This window comes from Quercus robur, chromosome 9 (genome assembly GCF_932294415.1).
Source record: "Quercus robur chromosome 9, dhQueRobu3.1, whole genome shotgun sequence".
NCBI classification, from domain to species: domain Eukaryota; kingdom Viridiplantae; phylum Streptophyta; class Magnoliopsida; order Fagales; family Fagaceae; genus Quercus; species Quercus robur.
In genome coordinates, this window is record NC_065542.1 from 4,328,697 (window position 1) to 4,342,575 (window position 13,879).

At 39.3% G+C, this 13,879-nt stretch overlaps 2 protein-coding genes and 1 long non-coding RNA gene across 5 annotated transcripts; 2 read left to right on the forward strand and 1 right to left on the reverse strand.

Moving 5' to 3' along the window:
* Positions 1 to 1,217: 1,217 nt before the first annotated feature.
* LOC126699828 (uncharacterized) lies at positions 1,218 to 1,874 on the forward strand. The gene has a single exon (XM_050397803.1). It carries the CDS (start codon positions 1,218 to 1,220, stop codon positions 1,872 to 1,874), a length of 657 nt encoding a protein of 218 aa, XP_050253760.1.
* A 192-nt stretch (positions 1,875 to 2,066) lies between these two features.
* LOC126699829 (uncharacterized) lies at positions 2,067 to 3,820 on the forward strand. The gene is made up of 4 exons (XM_050397804.1): positions 2,067 to 2,928; positions 3,102 to 3,181; positions 3,254 to 3,546; positions 3,601 to 3,820. The coding sequence occupies exons 1-4, from the start codon at positions 2,067 to 2,069 to the stop codon at positions 3,818 to 3,820; spliced, it is 1,455 nt and encodes a 484-aa protein (XP_050253761.1).
* A 6,934-nt stretch (positions 3,821 to 10,754) lies between these two features.
* On the reverse strand, positions 10,755 to 13,274 carry LOC126699882 (uncharacterized). Of its 3 annotated transcripts, none has more exons than XR_007646916.1 (3): positions 12,918 to 13,274; positions 12,441 to 12,551; positions 10,755 to 11,276 (listed from the first exon to the last, which is right to left on the reverse strand). It is a non-coding gene; the product is annotated as an uncharacterized LOC126699882 (long non-coding RNA). The 3 variants fall into 3 exon arrangements; XR_007646915.1 differs by having other exon boundaries at positions 12,441 to 12,802; XR_007646914.1 differs by having other exon boundaries at positions 12,441 to 13,274.
* Between the last annotated feature and the right edge of the window lie 605 nt (positions 13,275 to 13,879).

Below are 13,879 nucleotides of genomic sequence, written 5' to 3' on the forward strand. Positions count from 1 at the left end.
GGAAAACGAGGCAAATGTAGATTGATTGCATTATAGCATGCTCGTCCATGATGGGGTCGTCCGTCCAAAGAAATATCTGGACGACCTTCCTACATTCTAGACATCTCTCCCCATGCAAGCTTAAGATGAGCTTGTCACTTAGCCCGGAACACGGGTCAAGGTTCATTACCAAAGTTAGTTTCCAATGATAGTTATGGAAAACAAACTCAAATAATGTAACTTCCATAGCATACCTCCAAGTCTTTCGAATTCCTCAGTGATAGGAGAAGTTAATAAGTAACCATCCAAAAGTGAATGCTATATAAGCATTCATCCACGAGAGGGTAAGTCATTCAGAAACTTTCACAAAAACAAGAATCCTAGAGATACTAACTTTACCATCGGAGTATTCTTGGCCGGTCTTCCCCAGTTGCCTCTAATTTTGTGTTGCTTTTTCAGGACTTTCAAGTGCTCTCTGATCACTGACGCCCGAGACATTTAGCCTACTGATTTCATTGTATTCATCAGTTGACGTCATCTGGTGGGAAAGAAAATTTTTGCTAGACTTCATTTTTGAGTTCTGCAATTTCTTTCTTTGACAAAAGGCTGCAATGGTTCAGACAAGGTCAAGGGCTATTAGTCTAGGCCATTAGGAGAATAGGGATGCCTCCAGTAATCCCCACCACAATCGTCAATCAGTGCCAGTCATCCAGCCATCCTCTGTTCAACATGTACAATCCATGGCAACCGCCATGGCAGAGTTAACCCATCAGAACCAAGAGTTGACCAAGGAGATTAATCTAAGGAGGTAGCGGTATGAAGGACATACTGAAGGACAATCCCAGAGTCGAGAAGGTAGAGGGAATGCTGAACCCGAAACCCAGTCAAGAGGTACCACTTCACGAAGGGTGCCACAATTGGAAAGGGAAATGGACTAGATGAGGAAAGTTATGGACGAGATGAGGGAGAACATGAGAAGGGCAAACCCCGTAGAAGATTTAGTTCACCGAAAAAACTCCCCTTTCACGGCTTCCATCAACGGCCACCCCCTGCCTCCAAAGTTCAAGATGCCTTCTTTGGATTCGTATGATGGAACGCGTGACCCTTTTGATCACATTGCAACTTTCAAGACTACGATGCACCTTCAAGGGGTTCCAGACGAGATAATGTGCAGAGCCTTCCCTACCACCCTCAAAGGGCCCGCGTGAGTATGGTTTAGCAAGATACCTCCAAATACAATGAGTTCCTTCGAAGAGTTGAGCAAGTTATTTGTCAATAATTTCATTGGAGGACAAAGGCACAAACACTCCTTGTCCAGCCTGCTAACCATAGAACAAGGAGAGAATGAAAGCTTGCGGTCCTTCATTACTCGTTTTAATAGGGAAGCCCTGAGAGTAGACGAGATGCACGACAAGTTATTATTGGCGGCCTTCCACAATGAAGTTAATTATGACCTATTCATCCATAAGCTTTATGAGCAAGAGCCTCAAACCATGGCTGAACTCATTCATTCAGCCCAAAACTTTATGAATGCGGAAGATGCAATTATAGCCAAGAAGAGGAAGAGAGCTGAGAAGATGGAGGCAGATCCTTTGCACCACTCTGACCAAGGTCCTTGTCCAAAGAAGGGGTGTATGGGAGAGAAAAAATACCAAGACAATAAGAAGCCAGGCTCTTCAGTACGGAATCAACAATACACCCCCTTGAACATGCCACTCGAGCAAGTTCTTATGCAAATTAAGGACAATCCTTCCTTGAAGTGGTCGGAGAAAATGAAGGGAGATCCTAATAAGCGCAATAGGAATAAGTATTGTCGCTTCCACGGAGACCTTGGGCACAACACGGATGAGTGTTTTGATTTAAAACAGCAGATTGAAAATCTTATTAGACAATGAAAGTTGAGAAATTTCCTTGGATGATAGCACAAGGATGAGAAGTTGAAAGGGAAAGTATAAGAGTTGTCGCGACCCCTGCTTGGAGAGATAAGAGTTATTATAGGAGGAAGTTCAACAGGTCAGTTGTCCAAATCAAGGAAGTCATACCTGAAAGTAGTGCAAAATGTTTAGCTTTTTGGACGATCATCAAGGATGAGGACCACGGACAAGCAAGCAATCACATTTACGGACGAGGATGCTGAAAGAGTTCACCACCCCCATGACAATGCCATCGTTATTACTTTACTTATTGCCGAGTATACAACCAGAAGGGTGTTGGTGGATAATGGAAGTTTAGCAGACATTTTATATTACCCCGCCTTTCAGCAAATGAGGCTTGGACGAGACCAACTTCGTCCAGTAAACTCACCCTTGGTAGGCTTCGGAAGAACAAAGATGCAGCCTGTGGGCACTGTTACATTGCCTGTGGTGGTGGGGGCATATCCACAACTGGTAGTCAAGGACATGAATTTCATAGTGGTAGATTGTTCATCCTCTTATAATGCTATAATTAGAAGGCCAACTTTAAATAGTTGGAAAGTAGTTACGTTTACTTACCACTTGTTAGTCAAATTTCCGACAGAGCATGGGGTAGGACAATTGCAAGGAGATCAGCTGGCAGCAAGAGAATGCTACCTAGCCATGTTGGCCATGGACGAGCAGGCTCAGATGATGAATATTGAGGAAAGCAGAGTTGTGGCAGAGCCCACTAAAGCTCTGGAAAACATTTTCTTCGACGAGAACAACCTTAAGAGATGTACCAGGGTTGGGGCAGATTTGGAAGAGAAGACTAAGAAGGATCTCGTTCGTTTCTTGAAGAAGAACATTGATGTGTTCGCTTGGAGTCATGAGGATATGTCGGGTATAGACCCTAATGTCATTACCCATCGTCTGAATGTATATCCTTCCTTTAAGCCTGTGCGGCAAAAGAAAAGGGTGTTTGCCCCCAAGAGAGACAATGCTATCAAAGAAAAGGTCCAGAAGTTGACAACAGCGAAGTTTATTATCCAGACTGGTTAGCCAATGTAGTAATGGTCAAGAAGGCAAATGACAAATGAAGAATATGTGTAGACTTCACTGATCTAAATAAGGCTTGCCCCAAGGACAACTACTTGTTGCCGCGCATTGACCAATTGGTAGATTCTACTGCAGGTCACAGGTTGCTTAGTTTTATGGATGCTTTCTCAGGATATAATCAGATAAGGATGGATGAAGCAGATCAAGAGAAGACATGCTTTGTCACCAGTCAAAGCTTGTTCTGTTATAAGGTGATGCCCTTCGGTTTGAAGAATGCAAGGGCAACATATTAGAGGTTGGTTAACCATATGTTTCATCTGCAGATTGGGTGGAATGTGGAAGTCTATGTAGATGACATGCTAGTAAAGAGCCTGGACGAGGGAAAGCACCTAGACGAACTGCATGAGACTTTTGACACACTTAGGCAGTACAACATGAAGTTAAACCCCAACAAATGTGCTTTTGGAGTATCATTGGGGAAATTCCTTGGATTTATGGTTTTGCATAGGGGGATTGAAGCAAACCCTGATAAGATTCTGGCGATACTAGACATGAAGCCTCCACGAAATATCCAAGAAGTCCAGTCTCTCACCGAACGAGTTGCTGCCCTTAACAGGTTTGTCTCTAAAGCTACTGACAAATGTTTACCATTTTTTAAAGTTCTTAAAAGGGCATTTGAATGGAAGGATGAGTGTCAGAAAGCTTTCCAAGATTTGAAGACGTACCTCACTACAGCTCCTTTACTGAGTCCTTCCATACTGAGAGAGGAGTTGTATTTGTATTTGGCAGTCACCCTGCATATCGTAAGTTCAACGTTGGTGAGGGAGGAAGACAAGGTGCAAAAGCCTATGTACTATACAAGTAAAGCACTGACAGGAGCAGAAGGATGATATCAGCTGATAGAGAAGTTGGCTTTTGCATTAATAACAGCTTCCAGGAAGCTAAGGCATTACTTCCAAGCTCATGTCATCAATGTCATGACGGACCATTCGCTCAAGAAAGCAATAAACAAATTGGAAGCCGTAGGATGATTGATCCAATGGGCCGTTAAGCTCAGTGAGTTTGACATCAGATACCAACCAAGGCATGCAATAAAGGCTCAAGCCCTAGCAGATTTCATTGCAGAGTTCACACCAAATTATGATGACTTAGATGGGATGGAAGATAGTAAGAAGTGGTTCGTCCATGTGAATGGCTCGTCTACACAACATGCAAGAGGAATAAGGGTGCTTTTACAATCCCAGAGGGAGATAAACTGAAGCACAAGGTCCGTTTACAATATCAAACAACCAACAATGAAGTTAAGTATGAAGCCCTTCTCAAAGGGCTGGAGTTGGCTAGATCTATGGAAGCAAGATCAATACTCGTCCTAGGAGATTTTCAGTTGGTCATGGGCCAAATAAATGGGATATATGAAGCTAAGGAAGAGCGAATGAGGAAGTACCTTGATAGGGTGATAAGACTTGTGAAAAGATTTAAGGAAGCTGATTTCGTTCAAATCCCAAGGGAAGAGAACGTAGAAGCAGATACCTTAGTGAAGGAGGCCTCAGCGAATGAAGCCATAGTCGAGTTTGATGAAGTTCAATATATACCAAGCATAGATCTCCCAAAAGTGCAGCAGGTAGAGAGCAAAGGAAATTGGATGACCCCAATAGTGTTATACCTGAAGGATGGGAGGCTTTTAGAGGAGAAAGACGAGGTCGAAAGCTTAGGGTCAGATCAGCCAGATACGTCCTCATGGATGAGGTATTATATAAAAGGGGTTTTTCTTAGCCCTATCTTAGGTGTTTAGCTCCAGACGAGGCGAATTATGTACTAAGGAAGGTTCATGAAGAAGCATGTGGCAATCACTCAAAAGCCAGGTCACTCGTCCATAAGGTCGTCCGTGCAGGATACTACTGGCCGACCATTCAAGTTGATGCCAAGGCATATGTCAAGGTTTACAATCAATGCCAGCGATTCAGTAACGTCCCCAGACAACCGTTAGAATATCTCACCCCAATGATGGCCGCATGGCCCTTTGCACAATAGGGACTAGACATCTTGGCTCCCTTCCTACTAAGTACAAGATAGATGAAGTTTTTAGTGGTTGGCATTGAATATTTCACCAAGTGGGTGGAAGCGAAGCCCTTAGAAAATATCACACAACGAAATGTCAAGAACTTCGTTTGGAAAAACATTGTGTGCAGATTTGGGGTGCCCAGAGTATTGATATCCAACAATGAACGACAATTTGATAACGCACTTTTCAAAGACTTCTGTGAACACTTCGAAATTCAAAATCATTACTCCTCACCCACCCATTCACAAGCAAACGATCAGGCCGAAGTTGCAAACCGATCCTTGTTGAAGATCATCAAGACTCGACTTGAGGGGGCAAAGGGAATATGGCCAAACGAGCTACCACAGGTTTTGTGGGCATACAGGATGACGATGAGAACCCCTACAAGGGAAACTCCTTTCAAGCTAGCCTATGGAAGTGAAGCAGTCATACCTGCAGAAGTGCATATGGCAAATCACAGGGTGATGACGTATCAAGATAAGGACAATGAGGAGCAACTCCACTTAAGCCTTGACCTAATAAACGAGGTAAGGATAGATGCAGAGCAAAGGACAGCGAGGTACAAAAACCTTATGGCCAAGCAATATGATGCAATGGTAAAACCAAGGCGGTTCAACATAGGAGATCTCGTCCTGAAAAGGGTTTCTTTGGCAACCAAGAACCCTACTCATGGGAAATTGGGACCCAATTGGGAAAGACCCTATAGAGTTATCAACTGGAAAAGGCAAGGATCCCACTACCTGGAGGCCCTGGACGGGAGGAAATTGGAGCACCCATGGAATGTTGAACACCTGAGACGGTACTATCAATAAAATATGAGCACGGACGAGTATTATCCCGGATGAGCATACAGTTTGTTTTACTTGTCTACATATTTATAGTATTATTATGTTGTGGGCTATGGATGAAGTTATGGATTTTTTTGTATTTGTTAAATTCCCTAAAAAGGCATTTGCTTCCAAGCATATGCCTCGTCTGTGAACAATATTTATGTTATGTACATAATGTTGTGTAAATTCTTAGTTTCCATATTGTTTTCGTTCAAATTAACCCATAAGAAGGCTAAAAGCCCAAGACGAGTAAATTCTCTGGACGTAGAGATGTAACGTCTGTAAACTTTCCTAAAGGTAAAGTAAGGCAGAAGGTGTATTCATCCAAATAGTGGACGAGGTGAAGCCCTTAATACATTAGTCCAACCCATGGATGAGTAAATGCATGTATGTTAAATCTATTGAATAGGGCGCCAGCTAAAACAATCCAGTCTTTGGACGAGTAAAAGCTGGACCCTAATAAGTAATATCAGCTGCCAAGTCTAAGGATGAGTAAAGCTGAAAAAGTTATTACCATCCACAAAGATGAGTTGTACTTGCAAAATCCAAAAAAAAAAAAAAAAGATAAGAAACAAACATGTTGAACATAAAAGAATTTCTACCATGGACGAGCCAAGGTTGAAATCGATGTTAAAAAAAAAAAAAAAAAAAAAAAAAAAAAAAAAAAAAAAAACTTGTCCACACACTGAGAAGAAAAACATTCATTCAACTAAGGGTGGATGACGAACGTCCAAACACCCTTATAAAACTTAATTGTTTAAAAGCCCATCCTCACACTATGGACGAGCTAAATGTATTTAAGTTACATTAAAAAGTCCTAAACAATGGACCTTAAAAAAAAAAAAAAAAATTGAACAAGGATTAAAATTCACTGAGGGGATCATTTCCAATGTCCTAAGCAGGTTAAGTGGTAGCATCATCTTCAATATTGACGTCCTTAGAGCTAGTCTGAATGAGAGAGCTTGTAGCAGCAGCAAGGTTAAGCTTAATGGAGCTAAAGTCCACTTCAGGGAAGTTTTCCATAGCATCCATTCTAAAATCTTCAAAACCTACTACATAGTTGGCGTCCAAAAGATTAGTGCACTGTTTGGACACCTTGAACTTAGCTACAGCATCTTCTTTCGCTTTGGAAAGAAGGGTACTCAACTCGTCATTCTTCTTCTAACGATGATCAAGACAAGTATCCTTCTCAACCGCGTCAGCTCTTAACTCCTCAATCAGATTTTGCAAGTCCTTGGCTTCATCTTTAGCTTTGGCTGCCACCTCAGCCTAACCCTTGCAGTCGTCTTTAATCTCTTGTATCCTCTTCTCCAGAAGAATCCTCGTCTTATCCATATCTGTAGCCTGCTTGGACGCAGCTATGAACTTTGACATGGCTTACACGTGATTAAAAAGTTGTGATTAGTAAAATATACACGTGTTATTAAAAACAAGACAAGATAAAAGAGTACCTTAAAAAAATCATGAACACTGGAGTGCTCAAACTCTTTCAAGGACATGTCATAGTACACAACAACATCCTCACTAGTCACAGCCTTCTCAAACCTCTCCCAAGCCAAGTCTTCATTCTCCAGAAGGTTCATGGGGATCCTCTGGGAAGGTTGGGACGAGTTAGGAGCAGTGGTCTTGGATGAGGGGGGAACAATGGCCTTGGCAAGGCTATCAGTAGGGACGGATGAGTCAATGTCAACTATTTGGATGGACGGCTGTAAGGGAGGAAGGGGATGACCCATAGACACGATCCCTTGGACAACCCACAAGGGGGCAACTGATGGTGTATTATAATATGCCAACTCCAAACTTGTCCAACACGGTCGTCCAAGGTAAACAAGGAAAACGAGGCAAATGTAGACTGATTGCATTATAGCATGCTCGTCCACAATGGGGTCATCCATCCAAAGAAATACTTGGACGACCGTCCTACATTCTAGATGTTTCTCCCCATGCAAGCTTAGGACGAGCTTGTCACTTAGCCCAAAACACAGGTCAAGGCTCATTACCAAAGTTAGTTTCCAATGATAGTTATGGAAAACAAGCCCAAATAATGTAACTTCCATAGCAGTTATGGAAGTTATCTTCGAGTCTTCTGAATTCCTCAATGATAGGAGAAGTTACTAAATAAGTAACTTTCCAAAAGTGAATGCTATATAAGCATTCATCCACGAGAGGATAAGTCATTTAGACACTTTCATAAAAACAAGAATCCTAGAGATACTAACTTTATCATCGGAGGATTCTTGGCCGGTCTTCCTCGGTCGCTTCTGATTTTATGTTGCTTTTTCAGGACTTTCAAGTGCTCTCTGATCACTGACGCCTGAGACATTCAGCCTACTGATTTCATTGTATTCATCAATTACCAAAGTGATTCTTTTTACTTGCATGGTAAAAAAAGAAATATTATGTTCACAATATTTTCACAACAAATCTTATATGACAGGTTGTTACAATAGTTATTGGTAGGGTAAAAAAGTAATTTTAGTGATAGGTTCAAATTAGAACCAATAATAACTAACCACCTATGATTTTTTGTGAAAATATTGTGGACGTAGCACCTCTCTTATAAAAATATTTATGTGGAGAAATTAATTGTCTCTAATAGGTAATAATTCAAATAACAATGGGAAGGAATAAATGAGTTTTGATAAGCTTTTTAAGAGATGCCTTTAAAGCAATTGTTAATAAATCATGTAAGGATGCAATTTGGATCCTAAGCCCAAATGGTAAAAGGATTTAGGCCCAAAGAGCCCAGTACAATGAATTTGTAGAGAGTGGGTTGGAAAATTATGTTCTAATGAGTTTGGTGGCAATTATAATGGATCCAGATGACAACAAAGTAAAAGTAGACTGGATTTATCTAAGGAAAATTGTCCTCGACACAGTCCGAGGAGATCATTTCTTGTATATATTACTTAAAGTTGGTTACAAATGTAGTTCTGGTGGCTATAGTGTTTCTTTTATAATTATTTGATCCCTTTCTCATAGGGTCTCTCCTCTATTTTATACTATCTTCCCTTCTCATTTCTACCCTCCACGTGCAGATCAGATTGTTGGTGTTGATCCTTATCCCATCAGCACATTCTTGAAGTCTTTGGGTAGTAACTATAAGGCTGAAAACCACTATTCAGGTATCACTTCCTTATTAACGCGGCCAGAGAGTTAGCTGCAGAGCATTCAATGTAGTGATAATAGCTTTCCCTTTAGATATTTCACAACTTTCCTCTGTCCTATTCCTTCCTGATACTTATCCTCATTTACGGAATGGTTCGGAACGTTGCTCTTGATGGCAAACCGCACCTTATGACCTTGGCTTTGCCCCGTCGAGGAAGTATTCCTCCTTAGACCACCCTTTTGAATGATCATGATCAGACTTCACCTCTTCACTTACTAACACGGATTCTTATGAAAGTGTTTATTCATCCTTGGATTACTTAATGTCCTTAGATTGGGCTCCTGGCCCAATATGTACATAGAGATGTACTACTGGGCCTATTACCCCTACAAATCACATTAAGAAATTTTTGACATTACTTTTATGAGAAATATAAAAAGCTATCAATAAAATTAATTGATATATCATTTTCTACAAAATGTATCTAAAAATAGCTCATTGACTTCTTTAACATTTCCCATTTTAAAATGGAATGGTATACATTTAAATGTACTCATTTATTTAGGAGTAATTAAGGAGGCTCATTATTCTATAATTAAATGAATATTTAAGTAGTAAACGAAAATGTGTCACACATGTATGATATGTAGAAATTGTTGTTTGCATATGAAGTTGTAAGTTTGAATCATTCTAAAAGATGGCTTATGTCATTGTTATATTCCTTGATAAAGGGACACACGTCATTTCATTGCCAATTTTAGAATCCAACTTTTATGATTATATATATGAAAAATGCTAAAGCCACAAACTATGGAAAATTATTGAATACTCCGAAAGTACCATAAATGCATATTCCGAGAGATATATTAATTATGATCGATAATTAACATATGATATTGAAAACTAGTGATAAGAATAGAAATATAAATATTGCTATATGTGTGTACCCGTGATGTATTAATTATGATGGATAATCAACATTTATGATATGGAAAGCTTTTTGTAGGGATGAGGTGCCCAAATATAGATATTGGGCCGTGGGTTGCGCCTGAGGACGTCAAATAGCCTGAGGACAGATAAGTACTAGTAAAGGTAGATAGATTATTGGGCCAGGGAAGAGGTCTGGTCATGATGAGCAGGAAATGTTGTCCAAGCAGCAATCCCTCCTCGGCTGACAGAGTGGTGGCCTAATGTCCGAACACCCATCAAGAACTAGGCAAATTAATGTAAGGGTGCACAAAAAAGCCAGGCTGGTAATGGCAACTTAATCTGTTCCATGCCTTCTCATGAAGTAGCTCCATTAGTTCCAATACTTCTCATTGAATTGTTTGTTGGTTTTTCAATCTTTAGAACAAGACTTTTTAGACTTTTAAGAGATAAAAATGTTATATAAGATATTAGGTTTAATTCTCTGCAGAGTATGTGTATAACTGTGTTGTTTGTCGATTCTGGATCTTTGTGAGTGTTGTTGCCGTTAATCGTTGCCCTTTTGTATGACACAGTGTATGATGACGATATTTTTTATCTTCTTTATATGCAAAGCAATGTTTCTGACCTAGCAAGATCCACTTACAATCTCATAATTTTCAACTTCGCTAAAGATATCTCGTGTTGCAACTACACCTAACATTTTTCTCCTGTATATGTTATCCAAACTTGCCTAGCCTTATTGACAGACGTTTCAAGTCAACTCTCAGAATCTCATGAGCAGATCAAGCCTTGTGATTACTGCTCATTGGCAATCTTGTCTCTATATTAACATGTGGTGAATATCAACTAAACATGAAACAATTATTGCTGGAACTAACTCTAAAGTCCCACTATTGAAACAAATTGGCTCTATTATTCAGAGTGCTAAAATTAACTCTCTAGTAATAGAGTTTCAAGCCCAACAAGTGTTCATAAAATAGTTTGAAGCAAGAGTAACCAGGGCTCTAGCTTCTGCGGTGACTCCTAAGCTCAGCAAATGTACACCCACTGGCATTATCCAACTTCCTTGTTCTTCAGGTCTTCAATCAGCACAGCAAGTTGCCAAGGAACCTTCTTCTTTTCCAATCCTCCACTAACCAAAACAAGTCTGGAAAAACCACTCTGTAGAGCCTTAGTTAATGCTTCTCATACAGTACGCTGCCACTCGTATGCATATGGCAGAACTGCAACAGCCAGGAAAAATTATCCTGCCAGCCCAATATTTATAGGCAAAACAACCCCATTTGCAACTTCTCTGCCTGTGCCTCTCAACAGTCAGCAACACATGCCATCCCTTCACAACCAGACACACTCGCCTTGGTACTCTCCTGCAGTTACTCTGATCCACATGTTGTTTATCATAGGCTTGTGTATACCTACAAAACAAAGCTTCACTGAGCATTAGCATTAGCATTTCAAAAAACAGACTCTTGCGCACCCTCAAACATCACTTTGTTGAGGTTATACCACAAGGTCCACGGAGTTAGGATAAGACAATCTATAGAACATCACATATTCCTTCTTATGAAAATCAAGATCTTCCATCAACTGAGTCAACCACTGCTTCAAAGAGCAAGGGCAAATGAACTCAGTTCTAAGCGTCTAATTAGGGCCGGCCCAACAAAATTTGGGGCCTAAGGTGAAAATTTTATACGAGGCACTTTTATATGTAAACATTAATTAAATAAAATTATATAATAATAATTAAATTAAGACTAATTCGATGTAAATACAGAAATTGATGGATAATACTAACTAAACTAAGGTTAATTTCATATAGAAGATTAAATATCATTGTTGAACCATAAATTTAAACAAAAAAGAACTAAAAAAAATTAGAGGAGATAAGTAAAGTTGAATATATGACTATGCATAGTTAAGTAAAGTTGTAATATAATTTTTAATTTTGTATATACTTTTTAAGAGAAAGAGATAAATATATATTATTTGGTGTGTGGCTTAGTAGGAGATTAATTTACAAAAATTAAGCTGCCAAACAATTAGAGGAGATTATCATCACTGATGATTTATCACATTTGTAGCATTTTTTTTTAAACATTTTTGGGTTTCAATTGGTTTAAATTTTTATTGGTCTCTTATTTTGGAAGCCTTGTTAGAAATGAAAAAGAAAAATACTAAAGATGCTACAAAAGGTTCACAATATAATATGATAATGACTGTAATTGATAAATTTCAAAAACTTAATTTTTTGTAATTGAATTAATTTTTTATGTGATTGGTGACATGTCAATTAAACCTACAGTAAAATTTGTGGTATTTTTAACATCACTCTTAAAAAAAAATACCAATTATTTAAAAAAATGTTATATTTTAAAAAAAAATTGAACTTTTTACAGAGGAAAATGAGGCCTTTTTTTGGTAGAGAAATTTTTTTTTGGTTGTGGGGCCTTAGGCCTAGGCCTTGGGCCGGCCCTGCGTCTAATCTGACCAAAACCATACAGCCCAAGCAAGACTGTTTCAGGAATACATGATCCAAGTTCTCCTATTCCTCATTGAATAAGACACTTGGTTTCACTCACCATATTTGTGTTGTATGAGGCCACATCAGCTTATCAGTAACTCCACATCTCGAGACAGGGATAGCCAAAATTTGAGCAGCCACTTCTGCAGAGTACAGCTCTCTAGCCGTCCTGTTTTCAAGTCAAATTGTAAAGATAACATTAAATACCAATTAACAGATGTAGCTTGTTTTGATTTCTGTAAGGATTCCTAAGTGCGTAACCTAGGTCCTTTCCAATTGAAAAATATTGATACACACACCTGAATGTTTATAACAATGTAGGTTCTTTCCACTATGATAATACACGAGGCAGAAGCAACAAAAAGAAGGGCAGGAATGTGACCCAACTTAAATTTGGACATAAAACTTTGGATCTTTCCACTGCAAAATATAATACATCAGGCTAAAACAACAAAACCAAAGGGAAAAGTATGACAAAACATATATTCTGGATGTAACTCATCAAAACCACGATAACAACAAGAGCAGGACTTACCAATCAAAGCAGGAAACCTTCTTTTGTTTTCAACCTTGTCTGCATGGTTGCTTACCTGCTTGAGCTTGACTACTTTGACGACAAATATGCACCAGAGGATTACGTTAGTAATTCATGGCTTAGTATGTTGTATGCTCAGGTTTAACTTCTGTAATCCTTTAATTCTAATTCTATTTGAGTCGCTTTGATAGGGTAGCCCACTAAGTTAACATATGGAGATAATTCTTCAGGTTTGTTTTACTAAAATACCAATTAACAATTTGGCCCTGGACATACTAAAATATGGGTTAGGACAATTTTCAGTCAATAATTTCATTCAGAGCTAAAAATATAGAAGTAAGAAAACTTCAAGAACATCAAGAGGCAATTGCACAAAAATCAAATGGTAGAAGCTTACATAATTAAAGAGCAATATTATTACTACGTATTAGTAAAAGAGTTTTAGACTATTAATATTACACATGAACAGGGTAATTACATGGGGTAGTGCTTGTGGACTTCTAAATTATGACAGCGCAGGCAGTGAGGAGGGTGGGGAGAGATTCAGATTTTGATCCCGCTGCCCAAAGTATGAGCCCAAGTCAAGAATGGGAACGAGTCCAAAGTGGCCTCCACCTGCTTGACAGAACGCTTGTGGAGACAGCACCCTGGATTGGTAGAAACGAGAGGTTGTGGCAGTGTTGAGTAAAGGAGAGGGAACTCTCACATTTCTCTGCCTCTCTCCTCTCTGCCCTTTTGATTCCAGGCTGTGATTCAGTGTGTGTGTTTCTTTTTTGAGTTTCTACTCTTTAATGAGAATATGGGGGAGTGAGAGGCATAATTTTAAACGGAAGATATTAACATGGAGATATAACAGTAAACAACAACAAGAAGCTTTTAGTTGCATTTCTTTGTTTGTCCTATTCAAATTGCTAGGAGTCTCATTGAAAACTCTAATCAAACATATGGTGGGCAATCCATTA